The sequence below is a fragment of the Octodon degus genome, unplaced genomic scaffold (assembly GCF_000260255.1).
Source record: "Octodon degus isolate 3935 unplaced genomic scaffold, OctDeg1.0 scaffold00068, whole genome shotgun sequence".
NCBI lineage: Eukaryota > Metazoa > Chordata > Mammalia > Rodentia > Octodontidae > Octodon > Octodon degus.
In genome coordinates this window covers 1,698,083-1,715,229 of record NW_004524644.1, presented here as the reverse complement: position 1 = coordinate 1,715,229, position 17,147 = coordinate 1,698,083, and the positions used below count along the sequence as shown (strand labels likewise).

The 17,147-nt window shown below is 41.2% G+C and overlaps 1 protein-coding gene across 2 annotated transcripts in view; it reads left to right on the top strand.

Moving 5' to 3' along the window:
* The first annotated feature begins 869 nt into the window (after positions 1 to 869).
* Positions 870 to 17,147, top strand: part of Pik3cg (phosphatidylinositol-4,5-bisphosphate 3-kinase catalytic subunit gamma) — a 31,659-nt gene continuing 15,381 nt past the window's right edge. The window contains exons 1-10 of one of the 2 annotated variants that reach the window (XM_023719442.1): positions 870 to 955; positions 1,043 to 1,146; positions 3,293 to 5,269; positions 7,623 to 7,688; positions 7,792 to 8,017; positions 9,594 to 9,697; positions 12,030 to 12,176; positions 13,690 to 13,780; positions 15,123 to 15,253; positions 16,237 to 16,348. In XM_023719442.1, coding sequence (XP_023575210.1) covers positions 3,305 to 5,269; positions 7,623 to 7,688; positions 7,792 to 8,017; positions 9,594 to 9,697; positions 12,030 to 12,176; positions 13,690 to 13,780; positions 15,123 to 15,253; positions 16,237 to 16,348 — 2,842 coding nt within the window. In that variant the 5' untranslated portion in view covers positions 870 to 955; positions 1,043 to 1,146; positions 3,293 to 3,304. Of the gene's footprint in view, positions 956 to 1,042; positions 1,147 to 1,179; positions 1,321 to 3,292; positions 5,270 to 7,622; positions 7,689 to 7,791; positions 8,018 to 9,593; positions 9,698 to 12,029; positions 12,177 to 13,689; positions 13,781 to 15,122; positions 15,254 to 16,236; positions 16,349 to 17,147 lie in introns of those variants that run through there. The other variant, XM_004634989.2, reaches the window with a different exon arrangement.

Genomic DNA, 17,147 nt, shown 5'->3' with positions numbered 1-17,147 from the left:
GGAGCAGTGGTTTAGGATCTGCATGTGTTTGAAAGTTCCACAAGGAAGTGATGTTACCTAGAAAATATAGAACTGTGTTAAAAATGACTGGGTGGCTTTCCTAATGTGTTCTCTACTCCCCATGGGACTCTGTTGTCATCACCCAGTGGCTATCTGTTTGGTACTGTGACAGTATTCCTCCCTGCCAGTCTCCTCCAGGATCCAGCAACCTCCTCTTGTGTCTGCAGTAAATTCAACTTCACCTGTAGTCAGCCTCCCCCACACATACACCAAGGTATACACATGCTGCAGGACGTTCAGTCTGAGCTCATAATCTTTGAAGCCCTAAGTGCTCTGAAAAACAAAACCTAGACAAATCTCTCACCAAGATAAGGAAATGAGCTCCCAGACATCACCTTTGAAAAGATTCAATTTGAGTACTCAGGCCTGTAGGTCACTAGGTTACTCTGTAGCATATGAACCAGGGATTCCCATGAGAGTAACAGGTTTAATTTAGCTCTTAAAACTCTTCCTTACAAGTTGTCTAATACTATGACTGTGAGGCTTTTTCTTCTCCTTTTAACTACTTACAAAAATATTTTGTTTATTTCTCGTGTATTTTTGATCTGGATCTCTGTAATCTTCATTTGTCTCTGTTCCTGACAACTTTTGGAAAATTAATTCAGAGTTTAAAAAAAAAAAAAAAAAGGCAAACACTGCTTTCACCCTCCAGCTCTCTGTCTCTGCTAGAGCAGGAAATGCATTTCTGACACTTTTAAAATGAGCAATCACACATATAATCAACTTGGTTAAAACTTCCTTCCTGGTAACTGCAGTACTTCCTCTGCATCTGGATACGAAGGGAGCCCCAGAAAAGCGGAAGAACTGAGAAGCACCCTGTGTAGGTCTGAATTTGTTTTGTTTTCAAAAATTAAACAAATGATCCTTCAGCATCATCGCTCCTCTGCTCTATCAGGTATTGCTTCCTTCTATTTTTGCCCTTTCTTGGTTCTGATTCAGAGTAGTGGCACTTCCTTTTCAGCTAGCATATTTTTATCTGCAGCTGCTGCTGGTTCTTACTACGATCTGACCGCTGAGTGTCTGCATTTCCTTGTCTATTCCAGCTGAGACTCTGGATATCCATGGTGTTCCGGCAATAGTTTGCAGGTGCATTGGTTCTTTTTTGTTTTGGTTTGGAAGGAAGAGGGAGGGCCTAGAGCTAGTGGAAGCCAGGCTTTGTAGTCTTGCAAGTGTACACTTAGAAATTACTGTACTTAAGGTGGTTCTAACGTCTTTTCATGAGAGGAGAAAGCATCATAGACTCAACCATGAAGGAAACCAGTGAGTATTGGCTCAGCTTGCTTTCTTCTACGTCTTGTATCTAACGTGAGAGTTTGGTGCCACCGAGGCAGATATCCTTGTATATTTGTATGCTGCCAACTTAACGTCAATATCAATGTATCATATAGTTCTTTGTTAGTTATCCAAGAGTGTAGCTAAGGACCAAAGTGAACATTTTAAACTGCAAGAGACAGTTGTGTGGGACAGTTGGTTTTATTTATCTACTAAGTATAACTTCATTACACTTTAAGAGAAGGAATATTGACATTAAAAAGAAGTTAAGTCAAGAAGTTATGAAACTTGTCTTAAATTTTAATCAAAAAAAATGTGGTATCTAGTAAATGTGCTACTGCTTCTTAAGATAATAAATAATAATTAGTGTCATTAACATCAGTTACTTAAGAGAATAAATGATATTTTCTGAAATATTAACTATTTCAATAGTTGATTCTTATTAGGAATGTATTACAATAGTGATATAAATATTAAAATAAAAATATCTTACTATTCACCTTCCAAATTTTGTAATTTTTGAATTTCAGTCAATTGAAGTGTGTCAAGTGAGTGCATACTTTTATAGTTTGTGGAAGAAAGGTACTTATTAAATACTTGCAAAAACAGGTAAGTTAGTGTGAGCAAACTTGTGGATTTTTGATATAGAAATGAAAATGTTAGATCAAGTAAATAAGTTAAATAATAGTGGGATAAACAGTAGCTTGCTGGAGTCCAGAAATTTTTCCCCCAACCTGCATGTCTTCTACTAGGGCAGCAAAGATTCAACTAGATCTAAAGAAATTGGTTAAAGTTAAAATTAATTAGATGCTCACAGCAGGTGAGGATAGCCCTGAGTGTCTCCTCTTAGACACAGCCCTAACATAACAATGACAGCTAGAATGTTCAGACAGTTCACAATCCTAAAGTTTATATATCTTCAAATAATCTTAGTTGCAAATTTACCAGTGCTGGTATTTTTTAGTTTTATGAACGAAATGACTAGCTTTCTTAAATAGAAAAAAAGAACAAGAAAAAAGAAGAACAAGAACAAGAAAAAGAAAAAGAAAAAGAAAGAAAAAAGAAAGACAGGAAGTTGCCTGGGGAGTAAATCCTGGGTCCAGACAGTTTGAAAATAGAGAACATGAGGCGTGGTTGGGTAAAGTGTCTGGTTAGAGAAGAAGTGTGAGACTGAGCAAAGGAACTAAATTAAGGCTTGTTTTCAAAGGGAGATGCTTCTGTGTTGCACCTTCTAAACTAGGACTTGATCCTTAACGGTACTATTTTACTTATCTGTGGGTTTCAGTACCCACTTGAGAACAGTTACCATTTGTAGCCTTGTCACGCACCATGCTAGGTGCTGTCTTACCTGCCGAGAACATTCTCCACCCCAACCCCCACCACTGCCCAGTACTGAGGATTAAACTCAGAGCCTTCCACTGAGCTAAGTCCCCAGTGCCTTTTTTTTTTAAGACATACTCTTGCCAAGTTGCTAAATTGCCCAGGTTGGGTTCTAATGTTCAATCTTCCCGCCTTACTCATAGTGCTGGGACTACAGATCAACAGCACTATGTCCAGCTTCTGTTATTATTATTATTATTATTATTATTATTATTATTATTATATAAATTTTCTAACACAAAAGTGGAACCAACAATGACCCCCTCCTTCATAAACCCATTGCCCATACAAGCCGGTATAGACTTTTAAACTTCTACCTCCCTCTTCTGAGTTGTTACCAACCAATGCAACAGATAAGAAACGGAATCAGAGATCAAACAGCCCAAATCACCAAAAAGGCAACAGAAGAGGGCCAAGGTGCCTGTGCCCTGACTCCTGGAACCGACCTGTTGTCCAGCCCCTGACCCAGTCCCCAGTCCCCATGGGCCAGCAGTCCAGAACACCCTCCCTCCTGCCACCTTGCGAGCAGAAACAAAGGGAAGGCCCTTTGGTAACACAGCCCTCTGCTTCTCCCCGCCAGGTCACCGGCGTAATGGAGCTGGAGAACTCTGAGCCGGCTGTGATTCTCAGGGAGGACAATCTCCGCAGGCGCCGGAGGATGAAGCCACGCAGCGCGGCCGCCAGCCTGTCTCCCACAGAGCTACTGCCCATAGAGTTCGTGCTGCCCACCAGCCAGCGTCACAGCAAGGAGCCCGAGACTGTGCTGCTGCACGTGGCGGGCCACGGCAACGTGGAGCAGATGAAAGCCCAGGCGTGGCTGCGCGCCCTGGAGACCAGCACGGCCTCAGACTTCTATCACCGCCTGGGCCCGGACCATTTCCTCCTGCTGTATCAGAAGAAGGGACAGTGGTATGAGATCTACGACAAGTACCAGGTAGTGCAGACCTTAGACTGCCTGCGCTACTGGAAGGCGCTGCACCAGAGCCCTGGACAGATACACCTGGTGCAGCGGCACGCGCCCTCCGAGGAGACCCTGACCTTCCAGCGGCAGCTCACGGCACTCATGGGCTACGATGTCACGGACGTCAGCAACGTGCACGACGACGAGCTGGAATTTACGCGCCGCCGCCTGGTCACGCCGCGCCTGGCCGAGGTGGCCTGTCGCGACGCCCGGCTCTATGCTATGCACCCCTGGGTGACATCCAAGCCCCTCCCAGAATACCTGTCCAAGAAGATCGCCAACAACCACATCTTCATTGTCCTGCACCGCAGCACGACCAGCCAGACCATCAAGGTCTCAGCCGATGACACCCCCGCCACCATCCTCCAGAGCTTCTTCACCAAGATGGCCAAGAAGAAGTCGCTGATGGACATCCCTGAGAGCCAGGGGGAGCAGGACTTTGTGTTGCGCGTCTGCGGCCGCGATGAGTACTTGGTGGGGGACACGCCTATCAAAAACTTCCAGTGGGTGCGGCACTGCCTCAAGAATGGAGAGGAGATCCATCTGGTGCTTGACACACCTCCAGACCCAGCTTTGGACGCGGTGAGGAAAGAGGAATGGCCCCTAGTGGATGACTGCACAGGGGTCACCGGCTACCATGAGCAGCTGACCATCCACGGTAAGGACCACGAGAGCGTCTTCACTGTGTCTCTGTGGGACTGTGACCGCAAGTTCAGGGTCAAGGTCAGAGGCATAGACATCCCGGTTCTACCCCGCAACGCGGACCTCACAGTCTTTGTGGAAGCCAACATCCAGCATGGGCAGCAGGTCCTCTGCCAACGACGGACCAGCCCCAAACCCTTCACGGAGGAGGTACTCTGGAACGTGTGGCTTGAGTTCAGCATCAAAATCAAAGACTTGCCCAGGGGTGCTCTGCTGAACCTCCAGATCTACTGCGGCAAAACTCCAGGGTTGTCAGAGTCCAGGGGCAAAGCTCAGCTGCTCTACTACGTGAACCTGCTGCTGATAGATCACCGCTTCCTCCTGCGCCACGGGGAGTACGTGCTGCACATGTGGCAGATACCCGGGAAGGGGGAAGACCAAGGGAGCGTCAACGCCGACAAGCTCACCTCTGCGACCAACCCAGACAAGGAGAACTCCATGTCCATCTCCATCCTTCTGGACAATTACTGTCACCCAATAGCACTGCCGAAGCATCGGCCCACCCCCGACCCTGAAGGAGACAGAGTTCGAGCTGAAATGCCCAACCAGCTTCGCAAGCAGCTGGAAGCGATCATAGCTACAGATCCACTCAACCCCCTCACAGCAGAGGACAAAGAACTGCTCTGGCACTTTAGATATGAAAGCCTGAAGCACCCAAAAGCCTATCCTAAGCTGTTCAGCTCAGTGAAATGGGGAGAGCAAGAAACGGTGGCCAAAACATATCAACTGTTATCCAGAAGGGAGATCTGGGATCAGAGCGCTTTGGACGTGGGGTTAACGATGCAGCTTCTGGACTGCAACTTTTCAGATGAAAACGTCAGGGCTATTGCAGTTCAGAAGCTAGAGAGCCTGGAGGATGATGATGTTTTGCATTACCTCCTGCAGCTGGTGCAGGTAAAAGATGTTGGTGTCAGCAACAGAACTGTCTTTATGTTTACTTGCAGGCGTGTATTTGCATGCACACAGGCACCCCATTCAGTCCTCAGCAGATACTCTTTCTTCACACTGCTTCCTGAGTCGGCAGAATAGATTTGATGATGCCACCCAAAAACGTAGTAAATTCTTCCACTTACTTTCTGACTGTCTTTGGGGATTTGCTGACAAGCATTTTAAAGATAGTGCTGTTCCTTGCTTTGTAAAGAGAACTGTCTCTGAAAAATATTTCGTTCTCATAGTTTTAGTGATAGATCCAGCTGTCAATGTTTCCTTGTGTCAGTGCTCCGAGTGATTTACATGATTTTTGTTTATTATCTCATTTAACTGTTCCAGACCATCAAATTCATTTCCTTATTGTACATAAGGAAATTGAGGCAAAGAAGGCAAAGGCCTATGTCCAAGGCCCAACACTTTGAAAGAAGCAGACAAGAATTCAGACGTAGGAGATCTGACTCCAAGCCCAGCCTTTTTCCTGCCCCCAAATATCCATTATCAGTCTGATGTCAGAACAGTGTGGGCTTGCTTACTGTCCACCTGTGTCTATTATGATTTATAGAACAACATCTCATGTCCGGTCAAATTTTGAAAATGCCTCACTTTAGAAAGGAACAGAACTTTATTTCCACTGGGGTTCCATGATATTCTCTGGGGTCCCAGGATGCCAAGTGATGTTTCTAACATTTAGCTAGTCCTCAAATGATTGCTTGACAAGGAGAAGGAACTAAAGGAATTAGAATAACAATGTAATTTTAAGGCACAGACCTGATGATTTATGCATTCACATGTACTGAAAAGACTCACATTAAATGAGAACACACAACAAAGTGTTTAATAAGAAGCTGTGACAAGGACTTCAGGGAAAACCGTAGAGTATTATGGGAAAATAGGGGGTCAGGGACACTTAATGTTAACTGAGGGCTCCAGAGACAGTTCAGAGTAGATGATGTTTGGCCCGTGGTCTATAGAATTCTAAATTTTAGAAGCCAAACTGTCTAACCACTGTATTTGTAGGAAGTCCCTGGAGTTTTCTAATAAGCATTTTGAATATTATTCACTTTGAATCTTTGCCTTCGCATTAAGTCAGATACTTAAAATATTTGGGCTTTACTTTTTCATGAAATATATTCAATATTTTCTGCTCACTACTTCAGATACTGGCACAATATTAAAAACTTTTAGAATAATTAAGGACCTTCAATTTTTCTAGCTCTCTATAACAAAACTAACATAAAGCAAATTTGCATCAGCTCTGTTTCAAGTCCCAGTGCTCCCATGAATTATTTCTCATTGTCATTTTTACAAGCAGACTTTGCAAAATTAGAAGATATATAGTGCTCTTCTTGGAAATGTTTTAAGTGAAAGAGGTCAGTAAGCTGTATTAACAGTGAATTGTAATCTTAAATTTGAAGGAGAGGAGTCATTTGTAAAACAATTTAAGACACTCTCAGATATGACTAAATGACTCATTCCTGATTAAAATGGACTCTCAGTTGAGTTCTTCATTGTCTTTACAGAAGTGAAACATGAAGAAGGTCAGAAAGGCTCACATTAGGTTAGAAACTCAAAACATAGAGTTCTTATGACCAAATAATCACATTCTCAGAATTAAGGCCTGAGATGAAGTTATAATGGCATATTGGACCACAAACACTAAAAGTATACTTAAAAGTGTAGGTGGACTTGAAACATTATGAAGTGAGTGTCCTTTTCCAAGCTGGAAAACAAGAGTAAGGACTGCAAATTATACCAAGAAGACTCCGGATCCCAAAATATAAACTAGGATAGAAACATCTTCTGCTCCTTGAAAAGAAAAGATCAACTACTTTTAAAAGGAACATTCTAAGACATTTTATTTTAAACCACTCCAGGTTTATACGTGATATCTATCCTCTAAATTTATTTATACACTTATTAGTTTTGTTGCTCGAGGTCCACTATTTTCTTCGTAACACCTTTCTGAACTCCCACTTACCAGATCTGTTATAGCCATCTCCCTTTGACTCATCCAGCAAATCAAGTCAGCCCTTAATAGGAGAAAATGCCCATACCTCTGCACCTCTGAAGCTGGCAATAGCCCCTGACTGTGAATCTAGAGTTCTGGCCAATAAAATCCCAGCTCTGTCATCAGCTACTCTGTGATCCTAAGCAAGTGATTCACTCTGGTTCTAAGTGTATTCTGAGGAAAAAGGTTGAATTTAAGTGACTGCTAAGATTCTCATCACAGGAGCAAAGCATCAGCTCCTCTCTAAGTCCATCTCTCTGACTTACCAACATAGAAAGCAATCCTACAATGCCATGTGTTCTTTCTTAGGCTGTGAAATTTGAACCATACCATGACAGTGCCCTGGCCAGGTTTCTGCTGAAGCGTGGCTTGAGAGTAAGTACTTCTGTTTTGGTTATAGCATGACATTTGAGATCACCAAGAACTGCATGACAGCACTTTCATTATAATAATCTCAATCTTCTTGTACTTGCCTCAGAACAAAAGAATTGGTCACTTCCTGTTTTGGTTCTTGAGAAGTGAGATCGCCCAGTCCAGACACTATCAACAGAGGTTCGCAGTCATCCTAGAAGCCTATCTAAGGGGCTGTGGTGCCGCCATGCTCCAGGACTTGGCCCAGCAGGTCCACGTCATTGAGATGCTGCAGAAGGTTACCATTGACATCAAGTCCCTCTCTGCTGAAAAGTATGACGTCAGTGCCCAGGGTATAGTGGCTACATTTCCTTGGTCCTCTTTCCAAATGCCATTGCGACTATGATTCTTCCTTTGGGAAACCAAGCTATATCTTCCTAAAGGGAGCCAGACACACATATTTTTGTCTCTTATCTGCTTGAAGCAAGTGGATTTGTAACTTTCCTTCTGCAAGTTAATGATTTTTCTAAAACTATGAATTCATATTTTCTTAATAATGAAGTATAATCATAAATACTAAGCTCTTTGAAAAAATTAAAAATCACTCTGTAGGTTTTAGATGTCATCTTTAAGAACACCTTGACAGAGACTTATTTCCAAATCCATTGCTTTTTCTTCCTATTTTTAAATATGTGCATATAGGTTTAAAGTTTCCATCTTGGGGGCCTGCTGGTTAGCTCAGGTGTTGAAGTGCCTGCTCATGCAAATGCAGTCAGGTGCAGGATACCACAGTTTGATCCCCACCTCCACCTGTCTTACCAGACCACCCTTAAGGCAGGCTGAGCCAGCCAAAAAAAAAAAAAAATCCTTCAAAAATTTCAGTCTTTTGGGCTGGGGCACAGTGCCTGCCCGGCAAGTGAAATGTCCTGAGTTCAATTCCTAGTACCCAAACAGAAACCCTTTCAGTCTTTTTAAGGTAATAAATTATGGAGAAGTTACATTAGAATATTTTACATCTCTTCATATGTGTCTATATTCCAGAGTAATATCTATGCACATCACTTACCTTTACACACACACACACACACACACACACACACACACACACATACACAGATGCTCTTCCTCATTACCATTATCCTGTCTCTGTCCTAGGAAATTTAATTCCTTTCTATGGTGCCACAAGTTTAAAATGATACACATGAAGTTACTGTCCTTAGCACATCTCTCTGTCCTGACAAAATGTGTGAACCTTGAAGTGAGGGACTTCTCCTCGCCATCTTTACACATGCATATACCTGCCATCCTGGCTCAAAATCAACCCTTGCCAGTGTACTCAGCCAGTGTTTTAAATTTCTAAATATTTCAAATTTCTATTTTTCCCCTTTGATTTTTCTCTGGTACACAAATAATATTGTCTCCTAAAAATGGTAATGGCAGTAAGTTTATATTTGTATTGAACTTTATTTGGTTAGTCAGGGAATAATTGTTTATTTATATATTTTGCCTTTAAAATTTTGAAATGTTACACTTTTGAGAGAAATTTACAGAACCCCTACCAACTTCTGTTCAGTATTGGCTTTAAATCAGATGACAGTACAGAGTTTCACATGCTGGGGCAAAAAATACAGCTGTTAATTCCTTAGTGTTACCTTCCAAGCATCCTCCTTTCTCTGGCAGCATGGTATCTGTGTGTCATCCCACACACGAGATGCCACCACATATCTTTATCCCCTGCTGTGGGTCGGGTAGACCGTTATGTTGCTTACAGTAAGCCAGACTCATCCTGCCACTTTGCCTGTTTCCCCTTTTCTGTTGCTCCACCCCAGACCAAATATGTTGAATGCAAATCACCATAGCCTGAGGGTGTAGATAATGCTGGTAATTTCTTCAACTGACTTAACTGTCATGTGCTTTTGACAATTGCAGTTATTTCACAACTGAAGCAAAAGCTTGAAAACCTGCAGAATTCTAATCTCCCAAAGAGTTTTAGAGTTCCATATGATCCTGGACTGAAAGCAGGAACGTTGGTGGTAGGTATCACTTGGGGGTCCCCGTGTACTCTCTATGCACTGTAAGGGTCTAGTATGCTCTCTAAGGCCTGGCCTTCAGAATGACACAGTATACAGGCAGAGAGTCTCTGATGGGCTCTGTCAAGGTCTTCTGTAATCACCAACCCTGAAAGCCTCAACATCAAGTAAAATTCTTTCTGTTTTGTTTTAAATCAGCTTAGTGAAGTATGCTTTACATATAGTGAAATTTGCCCACTTCAAGAGTACAAGTCAGTACCTTCTGACAAATGTAGGCTGCCATATAACCACCAAGGTACAGAACATTTTTGTAGAAATGTTACCCACAAAGGTCCTCTCAGGTCCTATAGCAACTAAGTTTTTATGAGTCCCTACTTGGCTTCTCTGACCTATTCCACTGACCTGAATGTTTGTACCCAATCCCACACACTCTTGATTGCATTAAAATCATAAGTCATGGTGTACACAGCTAAGAATTCTGTGATAAATCCATTAACCTCCCCTTGTCCTTTGTACTGTTTTTGGCAGACTTTTGATGTCTGTATATGTTAGAAACCCCACCACACAGTTAAGGCTTTTGCTTTAAAGAAAGATACATTTAACTGACTTAATAGATTAAACCATTTAAAAATATTTACCCCCATCTTTGTCATTTTTTGGTTACTCTTTATTGCTCTGGATGGGCCCAAATTTCTGCCTGACATTGTTTTTGTTTGATTTTTAACATTTTATACTGCTAGTCTGCTGACGATAAATGATCTCAGCACTTGAAAAACTTTTCATTACACCTTCTTATTTGAAAAATGTTTTCACTAATTATAAAACTCTAGATTGACTAGTTTTGTTATCTTGTTTTCAGTAGCAGCCTCTTCTGGCCTGCACATTTTCTGATGTTAAGTGTAAGTCTCTGTTCTTTTTATCTTCACTTTTCTCTGCATAATATCTTCTTTTCCTCTAGGATTCATTTAAAAATTTTCTTTTATCATTGGTTTTTAGCAAATTGTGATGAGCTCTGGAATGGTCTTTTTGTTGATTTGGTTTGGTTTTAAGGGGTTTTTGTTTTGTTTTTTTGGTGGAACCAGGGATTGAACTCAGGCCCTGGTGCTTGCCAGGCAAGTGCTTGTTCTACTGAGCCATCTCCCTGGCCCCATGGGGTTTTTGTTTTGTTTTGTGTCTTGTGGGGCTTTTTCTTATCTGCTAGGGTCTGTTGAGCTGCTTGGACTTGTGAGTTTAGAGTCTGTCACATTTGGAGATTGGTCAGCCAATATTTTTTTCTGTATTCTCTTTCTTTTTCTGTTAACTATATTCCAGACTGCAAGACCATGGGTACACTCTAGGTTTCTGTTCTCTGTGCTCCAGCCTAGAGTCATTCCTCCAAGGCAAACTGGAGCAATCCCAGGGCTCATTGGATTTTTCTCCTTTCTCCCAGCGTCATAGAGCTCCTCTGGCCCCTGTTGCCCAGTGCCTAAGTAGAGCTGCTCTCTATATTTTTCCTAGTTCTGTTTATGGCAGGATAGAAACTCTTAAGCACTTAAAGCTCATAGAAAGAAGGGGAAGCTTCTCTCTTCATGCTTAATTTCAGATGCAACTATCCATAGATGAGCTCCATAGCAAAAGCACTGTCCTTTATTTAGATAATAGCAGGAATATGACACATCAATACTGCCTTCAAATTGTTTTGTTTAAAGACCACATTGCACTTTGATTCCATAATGAATTCACCTTTGGCTAAAATGTCTAAGGTTTTGAATCACTGCTAAGCCACATTTCCTCTATCTTAATTTTTTTTTAGGTGGAGGGGGCACTTCAGGAAGGGGTTTATTGTACTTGAATGCCAGACTTCCTCTGTATTTCTGTTGAATTTCATCTTGTTGGGTTTGGCATATTGCATCTGATGCTGCAGTAATTGCTTCTTAGACACCCTGTAGCACTGTAATTTTTTATTAAATAAAACTTTATGGACGGGCTAAATATTTAAACAGACATTGGCACAGTTGCTCTGAATTAGAGGGAATGGAGGTATACCAGGGTCCTGTGGGGTGGGGAGGTGGGTGGCAGGATGGGGTCTCCCACACCTCTTGGCATCTTTGTAGACCCTTAGGGTTCCTTGAAGTACAGTGTAAGAACTACCAGTTGAAGAGTTATAAATTTGCTGTCACATAACATTTCCAAATTTAGTGAGAACCCCTTCTGTATAATCTTATCCAAATATGAAAAAAACATTTGCTAGCCAGGATTTTGTTTTAGTTATTTGCAATAGTGTTTTACAAGAGAAGTTGTATCTCCACAATGTGTACTCATGGAATGCACCCAACATGTACCCCTTTCCTCACAGATTGAAAAATGTAAAGTGATGGCCTCCAAGAAAAAGCCCCTGTGGCTGGAGTTCAAATGTGCTGACCTCACTGCTCTGTCCAATGAAACAATTGGAATTATCTTTAAACACGGTGATGATCTGCGCCAAGACATGCTTATTTTGCAGGTATGCTCGATTATCTGAAAAAAAAGAATGCTGTATGTTAGATTTAAGATGTTTTCCATCAATTGTATTCCCATTTTCTTCTTTCTTCTGATAAACAGTAATCATGTGTTACCTAGTACAGAGTTGCCATTTAGGGAATATAGTAGTGGATTGTGCAATCTAATCCACATCACAACCCTAGTCATCCCTTCCAAGATGCATAGCAAAAAACATACTCTCTCACCTAACTTCTTTTTATGTACCTCATTCTGAGCTTGGTAACATAGAATGTAGCTATAATTACATCCAGAATACAACTTATTCCTATTAATAGGCATCTGCACACTCACAGCATTCTCTTTAGCTACATCATTTTATATATACATGCACGTGCGTGCGCACACCCACACACACAAAGCCCACGAATTGAATGCAAAGGAGAGAAAAGCTGAACAAGTAGATCGTTGGATAGATTGTACAGCTCAGCTATGAGAGTGACCCTGCTAGTAGGACAGAAGATGAACAGCAAAGGTACCAGTACTAATCATTTCAGTTTCTAACATTTCTATATAAACTTTAGCTTCACAAATCTGTAAAGTTATAGTCTCCAGATTCTAGTTTCTCAACCTTGGGGAGGTAGCAATTTGTCAACTTTTATGTAACTTATTCAAAATAAGCAAACCACACTGGCCTAAAGACAGGCTACTTAAAAACTAGTTGTGCTTTCAATTCTCTCTAAGATTCTCTTTATTTTTAATATGAAAACAATAATACTTTTCAAGAATAGTATATGCATTGTCCAAGAAGTATTTTTAAAAAGAAAAGAAAGCCTTTGATCTTTTGTTACATTAATTCAATTTCTAACAAATCTGTAGAGTCTTTTGAGTTGTTCAAAGATGAGGACTTCAAAAACAAATTGTTCTGTTATTCTTCTGAATTTGAAGGGAAGTTTGCACTTGTCTTTTATATACTTTTCTTTATTGTTTGAATTCATAGTTTGAAACTAAGGGTAAATTACATAAGCTTTCTAAGCTATTATTCCTTTATCTGATGAAAGTAATCACTGTCCCAGTGTAAAATAAGTGCAAATCACATATAAAAGAAAACTCAGTAAATATAAGCTATTATTGTCATCACTGTAATTATTTGCTGCTTCAGTTGTAGCCTATAAGTGTCTTATGGGTTTTAGAGTAGAAAACATGTGAAAATATGTTAGAGTTATTGTGCTAACACACACATAGTGGAGTGGAACATTTTGAATAAATAGGTAATGAAACATGTTTAAAATCTGCCCCCATAGAAAACCATTTACCCTCTTTCCAAAAGTCCATTTCAGGGACTGAAATTAACAGGCTTGCAATAATAAGAAGCTTAAGAACATCAAGTTGATTAATTAAAGTTGGGTTACTACTTTCCCAGTTTACATGTATTCTTATATTTTGTGTTTCCAGGTAAGAATCCTAGTTTTAAGGGATAAAACATATTCAATAAATATATACTTATAATAGAAATGTTTCTGTGTTTGGATGCTCAGATTCTACGAATCATGGAGTCCATTTGGGAGACTGAATCTTTGGACTTGTGCCTCCTGCCATATGGTTGCATTTCAACTGGGGACAAAATAGGTATGAGATCACCTCAAGAGATGAATGTGGGGGCTGGAGAGATAACTTGGCAGTCTAAGCACCTGCCTGGCAAGTGCAAGGATTCAGCTTCAATCCCCAGTACCACATGCCACGCCGGCCCCCAAACTGGGTGTAGTGGTGCACGCCTATAATTCAAGAATTTGGGGAGGCTAAGACAGGAGAATCACTATGAGTCTGAACTGCATAGCAAGACCCCATTTCAAATAAATAAGTAAATAAATAATTTTTAAAAAGAAAAGAGATGTATGTGCTTCTCAGTTAGTTTTCAAAGATCATAATTCCTCTGGCATGGGCATTTGATAACTGAAAAATTACAACCATAACCTATATAAAAATGAGGAAAATATTCAAGGCTGGTGAACACAAATAGCAACTTGATTCTTACACAAAAACTACGTGAGTGCATGATTTGAATCCTTATAATTAGGCATGGAAATCATTTTAGCAAGAACAACTTCTTCTTCTTCTTCTTCTTCTTCTTCTTCTTCTTCTTCTTCTTCTTCTTCTTCTTCTCCTCCTCCTCTTCCTCCTCCTCCTCCTCCTCCTCCAACTCTAAACTCTAAACTCATGTCATTATACATTAAACTTTTCTCTTACAAATAACATTTAAAATTAGACAGAAAGATCTGTCACTTATTTTTAAATTCCAGAAGTCACATTATTAAAGCTATCACACTCTCTACTCTTAGGTATTTAACATTCTAGTTTCAGTCAAACATATTTTTGTTCAGGTTTCTGATGTGAGTAATGTACAAAACCATTTTCATTTGACACTGTAATTAAAAAAGAAAGGGACAAATGACCAAGTAAGCAAGGATGTAGTCAGCACATGAATATCTTTACTAGTCACTGTTCAGCACAGCCTTTCTTCTTCTTATTCAGAGCTATTGCAGTAACAGTGCTTCCAACTGCTATACCCTCCTATTCTTTCTCTACCTCAAGAAACAAAACAGAAAACAACAAAAATCCACAATAGTGCAAACCTGGAAAATTGTCACCAGTTTAAAACAGAGAGCTCAGGGCCCCAGCCTGCTGTGATGGTCCCGCCCCCAGGGCACACTGAGATGGAGATTGAGACTTGGGGTGGTGGCATGCACTCCTGTAATCCCAGTACTTGGGATGCTGAAAACAGAATCACTAAGAGTCTGATCTACATAGTGAGACCCTGTACACCCTGTAGACCCTGCCCTAAACTGATGATATAATAATAAGGATGATAATTTTAAAAACACCCTCTGCATTCCACTAAGAGACAGTCATTCCTCCTGTGCAGCCAGACTTGGTCTCCAGTCCCCATGAAATTCTTTACACTGTCATTTAGGAATGATAGAGATTGTGAAAGATGCCACCACCATTGCCAAAATCCAGCAAAGTACAGTGGGCAACACCGGTGCATTCAAAGATGAAGTCCTGAATCACTGGCTCAAAGAAAAATGCCCTATTGAAGAAAAGGTGAGCTTGCACTTTCCCACAGCCCAAGTTCCTTACAAGCTACTGCTTACATGGCAATAGTGTTCCGGTTCTCAAAGGCCCTTCCAACATCTTGCCCCCTGACAGATGGGTGAAGCGCTTCACTCATGAGGTAGTGGTGATTTAAGGGCTTTCCCATGATGACAGTGTCTCTGTGTACAACAGAGGGGCTCGGTGCCAGGCTCCACGAGCATTTGCTTTCCCTTTGATTAGCAGGCATGCTCTACATAGAATCTGGCTTTGTGAAATAGTCTCTTAGCGCTTTTGATGGCTATTTTTGTTGCTCAGCACAAAGATTTAGTCACCGTGTATAAACTCTCCCCTACCTGGGAAATGCCACAGACCAACAAAGTCATTTCTAATTTATCACTGTGCTCTAATCTGGATGGTAAATTATGGATGCTGAAAATGTCAGCTGCACCATCCTCTGAAGTGCATATGCTGAATCCTTCACAAGCTGTGTGGTTAGGCTGTCTGGCTGTCGTTTAAATATCTAGTGCACAGGATTAGCACTTTGCATTTGCATGGTTAGCAGCCTTTTGAACAGGAAATATAATCAGCAGCACTTATTACTCTGTTAAACATGAGCACTTGTGAACCCAGACATACTCCTCGGTGGTCACAAGCAAAACATGCTCAGCAGTAGAGGAGAAATTGCTATGGGCTCTGTATAGTAGTGGGCAAGGGTGCATGGAGAGGAGTTGAGCGCTGTATTGATTTACTGCTGCCCTTTGACTCTTATGTCTTTGTGCTATTGGGATTCATTGACTTTTCGCCTAAATATAAGCAGAGCAAAGCGAAAGCTGGCACTTGATAGATGCAATGCTTATGAAATCAGGCACAACTTGCTTGCTGTCTGAAAAGGGTTCCCAAAAGTGTTTTTTTTTTCTGGAAGTCATTTGTAATAAATTCATGCCATTCTACGTAGTTAGAAAACAATTAATATTCAGATGCACTTTAATTAGTTTCAGGCAGCAGTGGAGAGATTTGTTTATTCCTGTGCAGGCTACTGCGTGGCAACCTTTGTTCTTGGAATAGGAGACAGGCACAATGACAATATTATGATCTCAGAGACAGGTGAGTTTGTCTGTGGCTGGTAAGGTTTTTATCTTGGTAAAACATACATAACAACAAATTCGCTAGCTTATACACTGACCTTGGGCAACCATCACCACCATCTGTCTCTTCGTCCATCCACCCATCTATTCATCCATCTCATCGCCCATCCATCTTCCCCATCTGGAAACACTTGGTCCACATCCATTTCATTAAACATTTCTCCCATCCCCAATCCTCCCAGCACACAGTCATTTCCAAGGGGAGTTTAAGGTACTTAGCACAAATTTGGAAATCATTACTATGAGGACTCTAATTCCTTGACCACTCTAGAAAGTACCTCAAGGGATGGGTAAGGGAAGAAGAGGCAGGACATGGTTTTTAAGAAAGGAAAATTATATAGAGAGCTAGAAACCAAGGATAAGGCATGTCTCCAAAGGTGGTTAACATAGGAGTGGGCAATCATCTCAGGGAGTAGAGAAGCCTCCGCAAAAAGCCCAGAGAATCCCTTAAATCTGCAATGTTTTGCCTCCCTAATCCTCCTGCCTCCTGGTTCACAGCCCACTCTGACAGTGGCCAGTGGTGGCTACCACACTGTGAGATTTTTCAACATGCAATCTGAACCAATTTAATAGTAGAGTATGAAAAGAACACCAGAGGGAGGCAATTGCTCAGTCCTTATGAGAACAGGAGTAGTATAAAGGAGACAAAGCATTTGTGAACCACTGTATTGAAATGGTAACTAGCCAAGAAGAAAGAAGAAATGATGAAGTGGTGGTGGTGATAGTGGTAGCCATAACAACTGACCCAACAGAGATTC